Here is an 18,072-nt window from a genome sequence, read left to right as displayed (position 1 = left end):
ACTTTGGGCAAGTTTGTGAGCTTCTTTGAGTTTTGTTGTAAAATGAGAATATTAATACAGAACATGAGTTGTTTGGAGGTCAAATGAAGTAGGTTTCATAGAATTATGTTATCAACTACAGAAAATTATAAAACATGCTTACTATCATTTAAACTAGGGAATGATAATACTTATTGCATTATATAAAATCCCAGGAGCTTTTTTGGAGAGCTTTCCAAAGCTGCACTGTAATTTGTGAAGATTGCATGATTTTCTTATTTTTATAACGGGGAAGACTAAGGCTCAGAACAGTAAATCTGTGGCTCGGGCTCACCGCTAGTGAATGGGAGAATGCATCTTCAAGCTTGGGTCCAGTCTTGTCTCCTCCTTTCATATTATCCTTTCTCAGATGATTCTCCTAAGGTAAACATTCCCTAGGTAATTTGATTAGTTCACTGGAATATCCATTTCAAAAGTGTTTCAAAAAAGCTAACAAAAATGAGAAGTTTAGTGTTTAATTTGTATTATCACTCAAAAATAAATATTCCTTTTAACTAGTGAGACCACTATGATAGGAGAAAGTGCCAAAGAAGACAGGGCCAGTTTTTCCCCATAGTGAACAGAGGCAGTTCAAGGAGTTAAAGTGGTCCCATCTGTACTACCATGCAAAACCCATCTGAAAGGGCCCATTTAAATATTAGTAATATCATATATTCTTCTTTGGTGGTTCTTTGTTTACCATGTGAGTTGTGAAAGTGACGTATGTACACATCAGATGTTTTATGGCCTTAGTTCTGAAATTATATAATAACCAAAATCTCAAATTGCCAAATGTTTTCTGAGGGGGTGGAAAGGATTGTGCTACCTTTTCTCTCTCACACACAGGTTCTTGCTGTGAGTATGTGTGTGTGTGAGAGAGAAAAGGTAGCACAATCCTTTCCACCCCCTCAGAAAACATTTGGCAATTTGAGATTTTGGTTATTACAGCCCAGGAGATGGCACTGCTACTGGCAAATAGTGGGTAGAGGCCAGTGATACTGCTAAATATCCTATACTACACAGGACAGCCCCCACAACAAAGAATTATCTGGGCCAAAATAATGACAATAAAAATAATTCTTTTTATTAGAATAGTGTGGCATCATTTTCACATGTATTATCTTAATAATACACACAAAAATCACTGAAGAAAACATGCTTCTCTCTATTTATAGATGAGCAAATTGAGATTTGAAAGGGATAAGCAATTTTACCAAGGCCATGTGATGAGGAACGTGAAGGTGTTAGACTTAGAGCATGAAAACCAGCCTCCTCAGATCCTACTTTTCATATTTTTACTTGAAATGTTTTGGGCAAAGATGGATTCTCCAATCTCTCCCACCTCAAGTCAAGCATACCTTCCAGTGGTTCTCAACCTTTCTAATGCCGCGACCCTTTAATACAGTTCCTCATGGTGTGGTGACCCCCAACCATAAAATCATTTTTGTTGCTACTTCATAATTGTAATTTTGCTACAGGTTCTCAACCTGCTGCTGTAGAGCCTAAGACCATCGGAAAACACAAATATTTACATTATGATTCATTAATAGTAGCAAAATTATAGTTATGAAGTAGCAACGAAAATAATTTTATGGTTGGGGGTCACCACAACACGAGGAACTGTATTGAAGGGTCGAGGCATTAGAAAGGTTGAGAACTACTGTGCTAGAGTGTCAAAAATACGTGCTGGTTACTTGACTAATTTGAAAAGACCTCAAGGACAATCACCAATATTATTCCATCCTATTTTTTTTTTTTATAAGAAATGTCAACTCAGACCCTTGGGCAATATTTCTTTGTAAATTTCACATGCATTTTCTTTCTTATCTCTGTTTTCATGATTTTGCTCCCTTGTAAACCTTAGACTATGTTAAAGTGTAAAAGCCTGAAACGTCCAGCTAGCAACAGTATGTAGCCACTTGGTGTCTGCCTCTTTAGGTGATACATTCATGGAGGCTCAGGCAGAGGAGCCCAGGAGGATGAGCTAGCTTTTGAGTGACAGCACATTTCAAGGACAGTTAAATGACAAACTGGGAACAGAACAGGGGCAATGTACTCCCAAACAACAACGATTATAACAAACACAGTAACAGCTTTGGCTCTCTGCCAGGATTTCCATCCCAAAACTAATTTATTAAGGTGGTATGTTAATACTGCGCAACAATAGTAAGGCTGGCTTGGTGTTATATTTAGCGCACGAAGCAATTAAAGACAGAAAGAAAAGGAACACCGAGGCCGCAGATGATGGACATACTGCAAGATGTTCAACACATTTCTTTAGCAGACAGTAGAAACAATCCACCTGAAATTTGAAACTTTCTCCATTCTTGGGTTGAAAGCAGTCATTTAAGTTGGTCAGTTCAGTAGGAAAAAAAAAAATAAACCCATAGTTATTTGGAAATATGTCAAAATATATTCAGAGTGAGAGAAAAAAACACTCTCAAATTGATGATTTGGCTGAAATTTTCACTTTTTAATTGGTGCTTCTGTTCTAAGGCAGCTTTTTTTTTTTTTTCTTTTAAACATTCTTTACCTTCATCCATGTTTATAGCTTCATTTTACTCTCACAAAAATATTCTAGTATTGGTATCAACTAATATATTTACTCGTTTTTTCTACTATATGTCTAAGGGTGCTCTGAAAGTTGTTGTTTTTTTTTTTAATTCTGACCTGAGGATATGTTTTTATTGATTTGAGAGAGAGAGAGAAACATCGATGTGAGAGAGAACATCGGTTGCCTCCCTTGCACACCCCTAGGAGGGATTGAAACAGCAACCTAGGTATGTGGCCTAACTGGAAATCAAACCTACAGCCTTTTGGTGAATGGGATGATGCTTCAACCAACTGAACCACCTGGCCACGGCTAAAAAACTTTTTTTGAGGATGAAATTAACTGTGTATATTTGCTGTGAGGGTTTGATATTTAACACTGAAATATTAAATAGAAGATGAGAAGCAGACTGGGGTCAACATGGGAAATCATAAGTCCAGTTTTTATTTAATCTCCACTTTAGTTTTGTACTTTTTCAATATTTACAAATGCATAGGAGAAACTGGGATTTTTTTGAAAGCTTCATCAAAACAGCATCATCTTTTGTAATTTAAAAAGATGCTAATGCTAATCTGGCCTAATGAAATGGAATGAAAGTATTCATTTTCCCTTTTAGTCTTGCCTATTATGATCTAATTACTTAAAAAAATCTCAGCTTTGATTTAAGTAAATCAGTAGCATTTGGTGAAAAATACTTAACATGGTGAAATAATGCTGTCGGAAAGTAAATGAGTAAGTAAGCCAAACTCTCCTCACTATTACTTTAAAGCTCACGATATACTTGTTCAGATGGAACATCTTAAATCAAAACAAGTTTTTCTCTAATGATTTTTCTTCTTTCTTTTTTTAAAGATATGTTTTTATTGATTTCAGAGAGAGGAAGAAAGAAACATCAGTGATGAGAATCATTGATTGGCTGCTTCCTGCACACCCCCTACTGGGGATTGAGCCCATGACATGGGCATGTGCCCTGACAGGGAATCAAACCATAATCTCCTGGTTCATGGATGGATGCTCAACTACTGAGCCACACCAGTCAGGTTCTTCCTCATTCTTCCTCTCCCCTCCTGCAGTATACTCCAAGTAGAACTCCTAGAAAACAAGCAAGTTAATTCTCTTCAAGGATGGACCCCATGTTTTAATTCACATGTGATTCATACAACCTTGTTTCATAAGAGGTCTCTTTCCATTGTTATTTTTTTAAGGCTAAGGAAATTCTGAGGTCATACTTTATTCTCATTTTATACACTCTTTGACACTTCAAAGTAAAATGAATAAAATGACATGAAAATAGTTTCAGAGAACAGGAGTGGGGGAAATATTTTCCAGTTACTTCATCTCAAAGGTTTGGACTGGTATGATACTCTCATTCTACTGTGTTGAGAGTTACAAGCATTGACATGATGCTGTCTTAATACCCAGTAATAAAACAAAATCATTTGTGTATTGTAGCATCTTTTCACACCCCATTCCACTCCTGCCTGCCTTCCGGCAGTTGACTGTTGTCATCATCTCTTTTCCACATGGTCAAGCCAGCTGATGTGTGCTGCTTGAGTGCTGATGAGCAGAGTAGCACACCTCCTGGGTGGTGACTTTGTCATGTGACAAGCAGCACAGTTATATGACGCTAGGAAACAGCAGCAGCAGGCCAGCCAAGCTTGTAGCCATTCTGAATGGCCTGATTCATGTTGATCAAAGAATCAAGATGACTCACAGACTAAGAGCTCCAACCTGAAATAGTCTTCCTGTAACCATCCTATAAGATGACACATTCTGTATTTGTTTATTCACATACATGTGAGAAAATATATAGTTGTCTTCTCACTGCCATTCTGAAATACAAAAGAAGACAATACATGTACCTTTCATTTTCCCTGAAAAGGATATGTATTTATAGACTGTTTATTCTCTAAATCTTATGTAAGTATAATGTGGGGGACAGAGCTATCAGCTCCTTTAGAGTCCTAGGAAAAATTAGAACTTTTCCTAGATTAAAAAAAATTGTTATATCTCATGCTTCAAATTACAACCATGATTTTTCATCAAAGTTTTCAAGAAATAAAGAATTAGGGGAGAAACTAGAGGAAAATGACTTTTTCTTATTAATGAAAGGCTAGAATAAGCTTGAGAAAGTGAAAGTAATTCTATAGAAGATACAATTCTACACTCACTTTTAGATTTATTTCTTATCCATATTTTGCATTGGTGTATATTTTTTTCAGTTTTATGGAATTTGTTTCCCTTTTAAGATATCTGTAAGAATGACTTTTCCTGTCTCCTTCCTTCCTCCCTTCCTTCCTTCCTTCCTTCCTTCCTTCCTTCCTTCCTTCCTTCCTTCCTTCCTTCCTTCCTTCCTTCCTTCATCAGTTTTGATGATCTTCTAAATTTGTCTTGGATTGGAAATCTCAATTTGCATGTACTATTTTTGAGATTTTGAAGAGAGGACAGAGGACAACACTATTTTGTATGTCTTGAGTTTAAAGACGTCAATTTAACTTAAATAACAATTTCAAGATCAAAGTATAATGATCATATTTTTTCAGTTTTTAAAAAAGTGAAGACTTTTTACATAGAATTAAATTCAGTTATATAGTGAATTAATTTCCTTATCTGAATGCTAACCCATCAGGTTAGGTGCTCCATTTTCTAATTTTACTAAATGATAATTACCTACCTGCCTCATCTTTGCCATCTTTAGTATGCAGAACACATTCTCTTAAAACAACGCCAGCTTTCTTCCCATCTTCCAAGCACCGCCATTTGAGAATACAATGTATTATCCAAGTTGGCAATATCTGTATTAATCTTGATATTTTTCCAGGTTTCATTTAAAGTGCTTACCTTTAGGTGTTTTTGATATTTAATGTTTCATGAATCCACAAAAGTGAATTGAAAAGACAAATGCGGGTAGGGTGTACAGTGCTGTGGGTGAAAGGCTATGCCTTAATTTGGCAAAGTGCCTTTAAATTAGGCCTCAGTCTCGGTTGGTTCCCCATTATTTTGTTCCATTAACGTGGTTATAGAGAAAACTTTCAAACACCAACCCTTGAAAAATCTTTCGTAGCCATCAGATTGTCTCCTTAACAGAAAATGAGAGAAGAGAAATGTCAGGAAGAGCAGGGATTATCTTAACCTCGTACTACACTGATCAGATCCCCACTCTAACTCAGTGATTGCAAAACCTGTCAGAGTCACCCACTGACTCATTTTTGTAGAATGCTGGTCTTCAGAATTAGGGTCAAGAACAGCAAGAGGATTAAAGACATGTCCACATAATGAGAGTCAGTGTCCTCCTAATGAGAGTCAGCATTGAGGCTGTCCACATTTCACTGACACAGTCACAGAAAACATTAAGTTACTTTTAGAAGTAACTTTAATGTCAGAAATTATGAACAAGAATTCTGTTGTGATACGTGTCTCCATTACTTCTCTAGCTGCTTCTAATTTTTAACACTGTCAACTTATAAAGAGCATTTGTCAATAGATACTTTTTAAAAATATATATTTGTATTGATTTTAGAGAAGAAGGGAGAGGGAGAGAGAGATAGAAATATCAATGATGAGAGAGAATCATTGATGGGCTGCCTCCTGCACATCCCCTACTGGGGATCGAGCCTGCAACCCAAGCATGTGCTCTCGACCTGAATCAAACTGGGATCCTTCAGGCCAACGCTCTATCCACTGAGCCAAACCAAGCAGGGCAATAGATACTTTGACCACTGTGCTTTTCTGTATGGGGAGTGAGTGTAGTGATTGTATGAGCAATCAGTCACATAGGTTTATATTATTCAGCATATGCCTTTTCTTTTTTATCATATTAATCAAACAAATTATGCTGAGAAGGAGGAGGGTCATTCTAAAAAAATTCAACTGTCAATAAATACTCATTTACTTAAAATAGAGTCACACCAACATTTTTAGTATGGATAATGTTTAAAAATTGGCTCTTTTGTTATCAGGTAACAGAACAGTTAATTTATTTGTTGGGGCGAGTAGGACACAACATGATTAATTAGCTTAATGTATGTACTCTAGATGCAAATACAAAGACAGCGGTGCCAAATTATGCTTCCTGTTCACTGGGTTGAGCAGGAAAATACCGTCTGGAAGCACCCAGATTTCTACTGAGTCCCTCCTTTATTCTCTAGGGACTAATTGTCATATCAGCCACACAGCATTTTATTTTTATCATTGAAACTGGGAAACAAGCTGGCAAAATTTTCTGAATTTTAATTAATCTGTTTGAAACATTTCCTCACAGCCCACTTTAAATATATTCATATTAGAGCAATATTTACCTAAAATGTGTGATATATTTAAACAATATCAGTTTGAGGGCACTGTAATAATCATTCTTTCTTTATATTAGAAAAAAATAAAGAGCAACAACAGTACTATATATATTTAGGGGGAAAATACATTTCCTATTACTAAGGTGCATTAAAAGGACACATTGGTGATAGTTAAGAACATAGGATTTTATGAATTCTGCATTTTAAAGAACATGATTAAATTAATTGGGAAGAAGTGCCCAAGTTAGGAGCAGAGCAGGAACACAACACAATGTTTTTCTAGGAACTGAGGTGCACTTTGGGGTGGGGGTTGATACACTAACAAAAATATAGCCTATTAATTCTAATTCTAATGTGTTTTAAGGCCTGACTCTACTCTGGTGTGTTACACCGCAATTCTGGATTTATTACTACTACATAATTGTAATTATAGTCATTTTGTACTATTACCTTTGCTTTCAGTTCTCCCCTTTTCTCTCTGCCTCTCTCTTAAAACCTCCCTCAGAGGCATTAAAGCAAGGGAGCTAATAAAAAAAAAAGACTGGATGCTGTAACACAGATGCCGGCTGGCAGGTCTGAAAGCCTCAGTCACACATCGACCACTGGACACTGGCTTTCCTGATATGCAATGGCTATGACAATTTGTCCTGCGTTACCTTGAACTAGAAAATTTTAAATATATATTAGTTTGCTGATGGAGTGAAGGAATGAAAAAAAACCAAACAGTTCATTGTTTTGTGAACATTATGTTTGTGGAAAACCATTTATAGGAAAGGGAATTCTTCCCTGATATAAGAGATTTATCTACAAATAATTGATAAATATATGCCAGTCAGGAGGTGTACAGTCAAATGGAAAAGCTTATGATGTCCTCTGCCAAAGCTTCTTAATGCAAAACATAGGAGTCTTCCTGTAATGTCATAATTATCAGCTGGAAGCCCTCCATACAAAATGTAAAAATAACCATGTGCCATCTGGTAATTGGTTTTCCCGGCAAATACATATGCAAAAGGGAATCGAGAGCGACAACAAAATTGAAAATCCAGTGCAAGGGAATGCTGTGTGACGGCCGGAGTTTTAATAAGCCACTTGCTGTGAAATCAGTTTTACAACCCCATCGTATGATAATATAAAGCATTACAAGGTATGTACATAAGCATGAAAGTACCATTATATTTATGGATATGGGCAAAGCTATTGCACTTAACACTTGGGTTTCCCGTATTGAGAGACATCGTTCTTAGGAGATCGTACCTGTAGTTAAATAGTAGCTAATGAAAGTGAGCTAAAAATCACCATGACATTTAGCCACAACTGAAGTTTATTTCCCCGGGTTTATTTCTCCTGAGTGAGTTTATGGCAACACTGCTTTCTCTCATGAAGAAGTGGAAGTCTCTTTACAATATGTAGCACATAGATTCTCATAGTACTATTAATGGTTAAAAAAAAAAAGAGTCTTTCACTGTGAAACAGTTCAATTCTGTATTGAAATCGTTGGGTCAATATAGAAACATGTTGTGTAATTACTTTGACATAAAGGGTTGGCTCAGTCTTTTCGTAACCTTGTATTTGGCTGCTCTTGCCCTTCAAATCATTCTCTGTAAAACATTTCACTCTCCGCCATGGCAAACAAGAGGAAGCTGTAGCAAAGGAAAACATATGGGCAGCTCCACAGTCATCACTGCACCATTCAGCAAAAAGCTGCCGAGTTTACAGCACTCAGAGCAATGGCAGCACTGGACTGTCGCATAAAGGTTTCTTTCTTTACCTGTCTTGAAGCACTTTTTAGTTGCTGTGTAATTAAATTCCATCCAAATCCTTGTGGAGAGCAAGGGAATTAAAGATGTCTTATAAAATGCAAAGTTTGCCCCCTCTATCCCTCTTCCATCATCCCCAGAGAGTGAATCACTGGTGTTTGTTCTCACTGTAGGACCCAAGGCCTTTCATCCCAACTCCACATGTCCAGGGTTTGATACCAGAAGAATCAAAGGGACCTGGGCTCTTAGGGTACACAGATGACTGCAGAGGACTCCAGGGTGCCCAGTGAGCTCTAGTAGTGCTCCCAATTTATATTCTCCTCAGAATCAGAGGCAAATATTCAATACTAAAATTCTTGAGTCCACATTGTGAAATAAAATGTTTTGTCATTTGGTGTACATTTAAAATAAATTATTTTTAGTTTTTAACTTCATGTAAGCAAGATATGGTCAGAAACAGGCATATTCTCAGTTTGGTCTGCGTGAGGCCAGACATGTATTTGTGATGGACAGGCGACACTTTAATTTGATGGTAGTCCGATTGCGAGGACAGAGGACAAGAACCCAGATTTTCCTGACTAGACAGAAACTGAAGGAATAAGAGGCAAAACAAAGTTGGCCATTGCTACAAAGATAATGTATTATACAACTTAGTAGCTGTGAAGAAATGATACTTTAGCCTTACGGGGAAGGGGCCCCGCCACTCTTAATTCTGTGACCTTTGGCATTCCCTTAATTTCTCTAAGCCTAGTTGTCTTTACCTGTAAACTGTTGATAATAGTGCAGCAGCATTGGAAAGGAGGCAGCATAAGAAAATGGTCAAGAGAATCATGTCGAGAGTAACACTTCCTGGGTTTGCATCTCAGTTTCAAAAGTTACCACTGTGTCATCTTGGACAAATCAAACATCCTTCTGCCTCAGTTTCTTCATTTGTAAAATGGAGATGTTAGAAATTAAATCCTTATGGAGTTTTTGCAAGTTGTGTGTGGGCTGCTTAGATAATCTTACAATGGATGTGCTAAGGTGCTAAGATGAGTAAATAAAGTAAAAAGTGAGTAGTACGAAAATACCATTTTAAATGCTTAAATTGTCTATGAAGTACTGTGTGTGTGGTTCTGTGTAGTATACAGTTTTGTGTAGGAGTAGATATGTATAAATGTATAGAGAACGTTTGGTATATAAGAGCATATATATGTAAAATATAGCTTTCTTGTATTTTAAATTCTATAAAATAGAGGGAAAAACCATATAGCTTTGTCATAGAGTTGAATTAGTTGAAGTTAAATGCATAAATGGTGCTGATCCACTGTGGTTCCACATAGGATTAATTAAAAAAGTAAATGAAATAATATATATGCTACCTTACTCTTAGTGGCTGAGACATTGAAAGGGTTAGTAAAATGCTGACCATTGTATCGTGTCCTCATGGTTATTTTTACTTAGTTACTGGGCAGTGCAGATAAATTTTCTCAGGTGAATTTTAAAGCTGTGTCTAGGGAAGCACTCTGGTTGTCTTCTGCTGTTTTCTGCAGATGGCAGTCGCCCCTCCTTTCCTAAATGTTGTGGTCGTGGTCGTATGGGAGAGGACACGGGGTCAGGCTAATGGAGGCCTCCTGCCTGCTCGGGGAATGACTATCTTCTTGTGAATGAGAAGACCTTGATGATCCATTGTGGACAAGAAACTTTTCTGCTTTTTTATTTCAGTGTCGTGCCACACTGCCATGTTTAAGTTTCAGTGATGAGTCCCCCAAATCACACTTTTGTCCTGAATCTAAGACAGAAAGTGACAACTTCTGTTTGTTGAAGCTGGTTCTGTTGTACCAGTAGAAATGCATTTGCACATTTGGATATAGACAGGGGCAAGAGACACACCTACTCCCCTGGCTGGTTTAACCTTGCACCAGTGGGTAGAATCTATATTCTTGTGGTGGTTTGTGTTCTTCTTCTTTTTTAAGAAACCAGAAACTCGACTGTCATTGAATTTTTACTAACAAGGAGTACTATCCCAAGTTTTGTTATTTATTATACTTTTCTACTTCCTAAATGCTTTATTCAATACAATTTTTTTTTCAAATTCAACACATACCATACCAAATTCGATATTTGTTTCTTGAGTAGAGCACAGTAAGGGGTGATATATGGAAGCTACCTATGTCTTAGCCAGCTCTATGCATGTCTCCCAAGTCTCCTTGGAGGCAAGTACATTCCTCGATGGGATTGCAGCAGAAGCACACAAACATGGTCACGGAGGTTGATTTGAAGGGAAAAATGAAGAGAGTTTGTTGTTATAAAGTGAGAAAGATTTCTGGCTACTATTCAGTTTTTTTTTTTTTTTTATGAACCTCATACTGTTAGTCTGTGTGGTAGGAAATGATTCTAGTTCACCTGCTTAGCAATAGTAAAACAACCCAGTGACTGGAAGGAACATGAAAGAATACTTATATTTTTCAGCATTATAAATCTACTAGAGGCCCATTGCAGTCTGCCATCTTCGTCTTCGCTGCAGACTCTGGAGTCTTCAGTCTTGTCTTTGCTGTGGCACTCTGCTCCTGTAGATCCCTTCGTCCCCTGCCCTGCCTGGCCACTGCAGGCCTGGACCAGCTGGGCGGCTGCCATCTTTGGCCTTCTAATTTGCATACTCACTCTGATTGGCTGTGGGCATAGTGGAGGTACGGTCAATTTACATGTTTGTCTATTATTAGGTAAGATGTGAAGCTCTGCTAGTACAGGCTTTAACTTACTTATGGTTCTATCTTCTGAATTTAACTAAAATCTGTGAATAGCAGAATTAATGCACAAAAACTTATAATTTCATTCTAAACATTGCAAATTTTGTTTTAGAAGAGGCAAAAGCAAAATATATATTTAGAGTTAAAATATTCATTATTATTTTTTAGGAAGAAAAATGTTAACCATTTTGTGTTGCAGCAAAACAATGATTCCAATTTTGTATGTCAAACTTCCTTTATGCTATCAAATGAATGAGTCACATTAGGTGATCACCAAGGATTGTGAGAGTTACATGAAAAAAATCATCATTTTATATGACAAAACATTTTAGGAGAATGCAAGGACTATTAGTCAAGAAAGAATTACTTTTTTGAAGAACTTTGTGGCCTTTCAGCTCTATTCATTTGAACATTGAAAGAACAGTGCAGGCTTATGATAGTATAACCATTGATATATTTATTTTTCCACAAGAAATGGGCTTTTGTGGCCAGTCCATTGCTTAAGGACTGGCATTTCCATTTTATCCAACCAATCCTAATGAAGATATAGATTTTTTTATATGGAGTGGTGAGCACTAGAATTGGTGCTTTAAAGTTTTTAAGGCATAAGAACATATAAATAAATAGTAATAGTTATTGAAATGTTACTATTTATATGAAAGCAGAAGAATCTTAAAATTATTTTAAATATACCATAAAAAAGTCTGCATATAAATTAGAAGCTTTTTTAAAAAGACAATTTTTGGAGTGTAATTGGTATATGTGAATTATGTTATTCTTAGGGATGGAATTGAAAAGGACACCACTTCTTAAGATTGATTCTTATTTCTAATCCAATTAACCATATGAAGGTGTTGCCTTTACATTTACTGAAATATAGCACAGATTGATGTACCAATGTCCACTTCTCTCTATTTCAACAACAGATGGAATGTTGGGATTTAAATCAGGGGCATTCTGTATTCACATGACAGTGCCTAGTATTTATTTATGGAATATGTTAACAAACTATTCTGGTAAGTTACTTGCAGGCATCATCAGTACTCAATTGAAACTCCATGAGGGGATGGAGGATCAGAGTGAGAACAAGATGCAGGGTACAATATTTAAACAAGAAAAAAACAAAACATATATTGTGGCTCTATGTACTACACTAGTCAACTAAATGTGTTTATATTCAATAATATACTATTGTTTTCCTAGTTCTAGTATGACATAAGTAGAAAATGTTCTCTTTAAAAAGTAGCAGAAAATTATTTCTGTTGAGATGTAGCACAGAATTTCAACCTGATTTGGTTTTTCATTAATGTGAAAAAGTAATCATAGTGTCTGTGTTATAACATTTTTTGTAATATTCTTTGATGTATTTTTGAAGAGAATGTGATAGAAGTCTACATTTCATCATTTATCGGATTCAATTATTTAGAAGTGTTCCAAATATACCTTGTTATAAGGTTCCTAATATTCTTACTAAAATGATAGTGTGTTTTGACTGACACACCCTTAGGTAGTTTGTTTAAATGGAAGTTAGGAAATGAGAGAGGGCATGCTAGTGTAATGTTCTTCAATCTCTCAGATGTGAGTAGGAGAGAGTAAGGCTAAAGAAAGCTGTGTCTTCAGGATATTGGAGGTGGTAACAGGTGGGATCCTGGATGTAGAGGGTTGGTCCACGTGTCTCACAAGAGAGGACCCCTGAGGTCTTTATCTGCAGCTCCCTTTGCCCATGTGGATCTGCATTGGTAGATTCCCAACCCCTCTCCAGGGGCATTAGTGGTTTTTCCAATTCCAGGCTATTTCATCAGTGCTCTGATGGGCGGTCTCAAAAATCCATCTCTGAACAATTGTGCAAGGATTTCTGTGGGGTAACCCCTAGGGGGAGCACTGCCAGGTGCAGGTGTGCCCTGTGGAGCTTTGGCAGGTGCTGCACACTGTTCTCCCAGACGGTGGCCTTTCCCCTCCTCCCCAGGGGACCTGCTGGGGCCTCTGCTGCCTCACTTTGTCCCCAGGGTGGTGGCCACCAGCCCAGAAGCCTGCGAGTCTGATGGCGACAGGGCCCTCTCCCCAGTGTTGACAGTGAGTGTGTCCCCATCAGGGAGGTGGGGCATCTCTGATAGGTACTGGCCTGTGCACTGTCTCTTGGTGCAAGTGCCTGCGTTTGCATTTTGTCGATTTAGAAAACAGCAACTTTCCGGAGTTCTCTGCGCCACAGGGAGGTTACACCTTTCTCTGGCCTTGGGTTGTGAGGAATGCTTTCCAGCTTCTGGTTTGTCTTCCCAGATTTCTGCATTTTCTTCATTTCTATTTTGGGCACAAGAAAAGTCAGTCATTGGCTGACTGGCTTCTGGCCCTGAGGTCACACTTAGCACAACGGTCTCTACCCCGAGATTGTGCACACATTTACTAAAAGGGATTCCTCCTCCACTTCCCCCTCCCCCTCCTCCTCCTCCTTCCTCCTCCCCTCCTCCTTCTCCTCCTCTTCTTCCTCCTCCTCCTCCTCTTCCTCCTCCTCTTCTTCTTTCCTTTTTTTTTTTTTTTTTTTTTTAATCTGAACTCTAATCCATCCGGGATTTTCCTTTCAAATAACAAAAATGCTATTTCAGATAAAAAACAAACAAAAATATGCACGCAGACACAAAAAGGCCCTATTGTAAGATTTGATTTCATGTGTAGGGAACGTCCAGAACAGGTAACAGAGCAGAGACAGAAAGCAGGCCAGGGGTCTCCAGGGGCAGGAGGAGTGGGGAGTGAGTACTGTTGGTGCAGGGTTTCCTTTTGGGGGATGGAACATCCTGCAACTGGACGGTGGTGATGCTTGCCCAGCATCGTGAGTGTCCTTCGTGCTCAGGAATGACACCATTTAACATACAAACAATAATTTCATTTATTTATTTATTTTGTTTGTTTGTTTGTTTATTTATTTATTTAATTGAGTCACCCCATGAAGAAACAAAGCATAAAAGAAGAAAGTAGGATAGAGAAGAGAAAAAGCAAAAGACTCCAAAATAAAAATAAAACAATAAACAACTGAATCACCCCATAAAGAAGAGTAAAACAGAAAATGGAAACAAAAAAGAAGACAAAGTTGAATGATGGGGGTCGCACAAGTTTTTCTGAGGGGAGACGGTGAGCAGTCTCAGCCTGCGGCTCTGGAGCTGGCGCTGCTGGGCTTTCAGGAGGCAGCTCCTCCTCTGAGGCAGGACCCTGGGCAGGTTCCAGGGAGGGCTCCTCATCCAGGGGTGGTGGGGCCTCAGTCATGTCTGCAGGTGCCTCCCAGGCCGGCCCCGGCTCCACAGCTGCCACCGGAGAGGCTGCTGGCGGTGGCAGGAGCTCTGGAGGTGCCCACGCCTCCAGCGCTTCATGAGGCTCCTCTGTATAGACTTCAGGTGTTACCCCAGGAGCCTCCTCTGCCTCCTGGGCCGGTGCTGGGGTTGTGAGAGGAGAAAAGATCACCCATGTGTCTGCTTTTCCATGTAGCCCCCCAAACACAGAAGATGGCCACAGCCCAGGACCCACCACAGGTTTTGCCACTGGCCAGCCTCTGGGGGTGCTCCCTGTGTGTCTGGCACTGAGCCTTCCCCATAGGCTTGCATGCATCTCCTACCCCCATCCCTTTCCCCGTCCCCCACTTTCTCACCCGTGGGTTCTGCCTCTTTGGGCTCCAGGTCCTCTGACCCGGTGTGATTTGCATGGGCCTGGTGCTCCAGGGAGGCATCACATGCTGCAAACTTCCTGAGGAGCCTGGGGGGCTCCAGGAGGGAGCGGAAAATTGGGATCTGCCTTTGCTGACTGAGCGGTTTCCAGGTTGGAGGCTTGAGGAGCCTGAGCGGCTTCTGGGGAGGACTCCATCTCTGGTCACTCAAGGGCCCTGGCTCCCCAGACCCCCAGCTGGCCATATGCACTTCGGGCCTGCTCTGGCCCTCAGTAGTATGGCCCACCTGCCCCTCAAGGGTGAAGGCGGGGCTGGGGTTTTCGTCGACCAGCTGCTGCTCCTCTGTGACCCGAGTTGAGCTCTGCAATGACAGTGACTGGCAGCCAGTACAGAGACCTCAATCCCTGTCCGGCCCTAGTCGCTGCTGCTTCTGCCCCCTGGACCTTCTGCTCCCGGATCAGGCCCGGCCCTGTGTCTGCATAGACCTCCTCCCAGTGGAAGTGAGAGTCACCTCCAGTGCTCCGGATAGACCTCGGGCAGAGGGCGCCACACACACTCCACATCCACCCAGTCAGCCTTGACCTGGGGTGTGAACATGACTGGTCCACCAGGCTTCTGACCCCTCCTCAGCCTGTTCCTGCTCAGGCCCTTTCTATGTGAACCCCCTTATACACACACACACACACACACACACACACACACACACACACACACACGGAGGGGATATCAGGCTGCCCAGGTGGGGTCAGAGTGGTGGCCTAGCCCGAACAAAACCGCCCTAGGCCTCCCCGTGTTACCTCTCGGTCCCATTTTGTAAAGGGCCACAGGCGTCGAATGGGATGAGTCCAGACCCAGTGGCAGCCTTGGTCAAATGTACTCTCATCGCTGCCTCTCTTGAGGCCTCGGCCTCGGGACACAGGGAGACAACACGAAAACATGGTGTCCTCTCCAATGTGTGTATCTGAGTAAGATGGGAAGGGGCAGTTATAGAATGTGGCTGCCTGGTTACCAGGGTTCCAGTTTCTGTTGGGCACCTCCATCAGGAAGTGAGGTAACGGTCTTGTCTGAGAAGATGCTCAGGGTAGGGCACTGAGGAGTGATGCAGGGAGGCCCAAACTGCTTTTGTTCGGGCCAGGTCTGATCCTACCTAATCTCCCCTGAATAGCCCAATGTCCCCTCCACACGTCTGCGTGTGTGTGCCAGCAGGCTTATAGCTATTGGGGGAGGAGGGTGCGATGAAGGGATTGAGCAAAGAAGAAAAATTAAAGAGAAAGAATTTATTGACATGGACAGCCGTGTGCTGATTGGGGAGAGGAAAGGGGAGGAGTGGAAGTGGAAGAGTGTATAGGGGATATAAATTGTGGTGGGAAGTAAAATGCAATAAAAAGAATATGATGAGAACCATAATATTTGGTTAGTGTCAAAAAACATTATTGCTTATTCATATTTTTTAATTTTTGTTTTTAATCCTCCAGGGTATTTTTTACATTGATTTTTAGAGAATGGAAGGAAAGGAGGGGGGGAGAGAGAAAGAGAGAAACATTGACATGAGAGAGTCACATGGATTGGTTGCCTCCCATACACACTCTGACTAAGGCGAGGGATCAAACTTGCAACTGAGGTACGTGCCCTTGACCAGGAATCAATCAACCTGTTACCCTTTGGTGTGAGTGCAGGTGCTCTAACCACTAAAACTGGCCAGGGCTCTCCTTTATTCCCCATTTTAAAACCTAGCCCCAAGACTCTATCACCGGAGTGATTTCTGCTTTTTTCTCCTGTTCATACCTTAGGTCTGCTTCTGCTGCCCCCTAAATGTTGAAAAACATGCATTTACCAAGGGGTACTGCAAAGCTTCCAAACATATCTGAGCTAGTCTGCGTCCCTTCTAAGAATGTACAGGCCATTTAATATTCATCTCCACACTGATGAGGACAATATGGATCCAATGCTTTCTTTTTTGAGCCAGAGAATATGAAACTCACCTTTTCTATTGAATTCATAGCATATAGTATCACATTTAAAGATTTATAAAATCAAAATTTTCCTCCTACTTTAATCAATACAACTATCTTTCTGCGAGGGACTTTCTGGGGGCTTCATCTAATACCATTGTCTCCATTAAAAGTTAATAGGGTTTGCCTTTACTAGCTCTGAAAGATATATATTTTCTTTTGGGAGGAAATGGTGATATATTGAAAGTGAAAAAGGTAAGACCACATGGTTAGAAACTGGAAAATATTCCCTGTTGTTTTTGTATCTGTAGCAGTCTAAGGGGAAGTTGAAATTCGGGTTGGCTGTTGATAAGCATAGGATAACACACTATGAGGGAGAAGTCCTTTTTGTTTTACAATATTTTCCTGCTATACCACATGTAGGCACACCTAAATTAACACATAGAAGTGTATTTAGGAAACTGCTTCTGTTGAAAGGCACTCCTGATAAGATGCAGAGATTTTCAAAGTAATATATGTGGACTACAAAGTAGTGAATTAAGAAATACTATTTCAAAGCAGCATGCTATAAAAAAATCATTCTGGCAAATATGTGGCTTTTCAAAACAAAATATAGAAAACAAGTTTTTTTTCTCTTTAGGAATACACACATACATATACACATTTAGGAATGCATTTTATATATATGATACACTCTATATCTATATCTGTATTACATTCCTAAAGATAATTGGTTCAGTTTTTGTACAGTTTTACCATGGTTTAAAAAAGTTGGAAATAAATTTATAGGCACAGATCTGCATACAAACTTCCATCATTCTTCTAAAAATAGGCCCTTTTCATCTGATGGAACACACATTTGAAAATGTAGCATTAAAACAATTAGTTATATCAATATACAAATGTTGTTTGAAAAATCAACTTTGGGCTTTTGACCACTTTTAAAATAAATTAAGACTATTTTACTTCCTGTCCCCAGTGATCAAAGTAACATATGTTCTATGCAGAGAAATGTAAGAAGTTCATAGACGAAAGAAAAAAAAAAGCCAGTCGGAATCATTACTCAAAGATAACAATTTTGATATATTTTTTTCACTAGTGAAGATAATATTTTAGTGAAAATA

At 39.5% G+C, this 18,072-nt stretch overlaps 1 protein-coding gene across 1 annotated transcript; it reads right to left on the bottom strand.

Annotated features, from left to right (window-relative positions):
* Nucleotides 1-14,249: 14,249 nt before the first annotated feature.
* On the bottom strand, nt 14,250-15,962 carry LOC129151663 (fibrous sheath CABYR-binding protein-like). Its single transcript, XM_054727362.1, has 3 exons — nt 15,794-15,962; nt 14,982-15,357; nt 14,250-14,769 (listed from the first exon to the last, which is right to left on the bottom strand). The coding sequence occupies exons 1-3, from the start codon at nt 15,932-15,934 to the stop codon at nt 14,279-14,281; spliced, it is 1,008 nt and encodes a 335-aa protein (XP_054583337.1). The 5' UTR covers nt 15,935-15,962; the 3' UTR covers nt 14,250-14,278.
* Nucleotides 15,963-18,072: the final 2,110 nt, after the last annotated feature.

This window comes from Eptesicus fuscus, chromosome 15 (assembly GCF_027574615.1).
Source record: "Eptesicus fuscus isolate TK198812 chromosome 15, DD_ASM_mEF_20220401, whole genome shotgun sequence".
Classification (NCBI taxonomy): domain Eukaryota; kingdom Metazoa; phylum Chordata; class Mammalia; order Chiroptera; family Vespertilionidae; genus Eptesicus; species Eptesicus fuscus.
This window is presented reverse-complemented; position numbering and strand designations above follow the sequence as displayed.

Coding starts and splice junctions, on each gene's coding strand:
- LOC129151663 (XM_054727362.1), bottom strand. CDS start 15,934: ATGTTTTCGTGTTGTCTCCCTGTGTCCCGAGGCCGAGGCCTCAAGAGA. Junction 15,358..15,793: donor TTACAAAATGGGACCGAGAG/GTAACACGGGGA, acceptor CTGTCATTGCAG/AGCTCAACTCGGGTCACAGA. Junction 14,770..14,981: donor CAAAGAGGCAGAACCCACGG/GTGAGAAAGTGG, acceptor TCACAACCCCAG/CACCGGCCCAGGAGGCAGAG.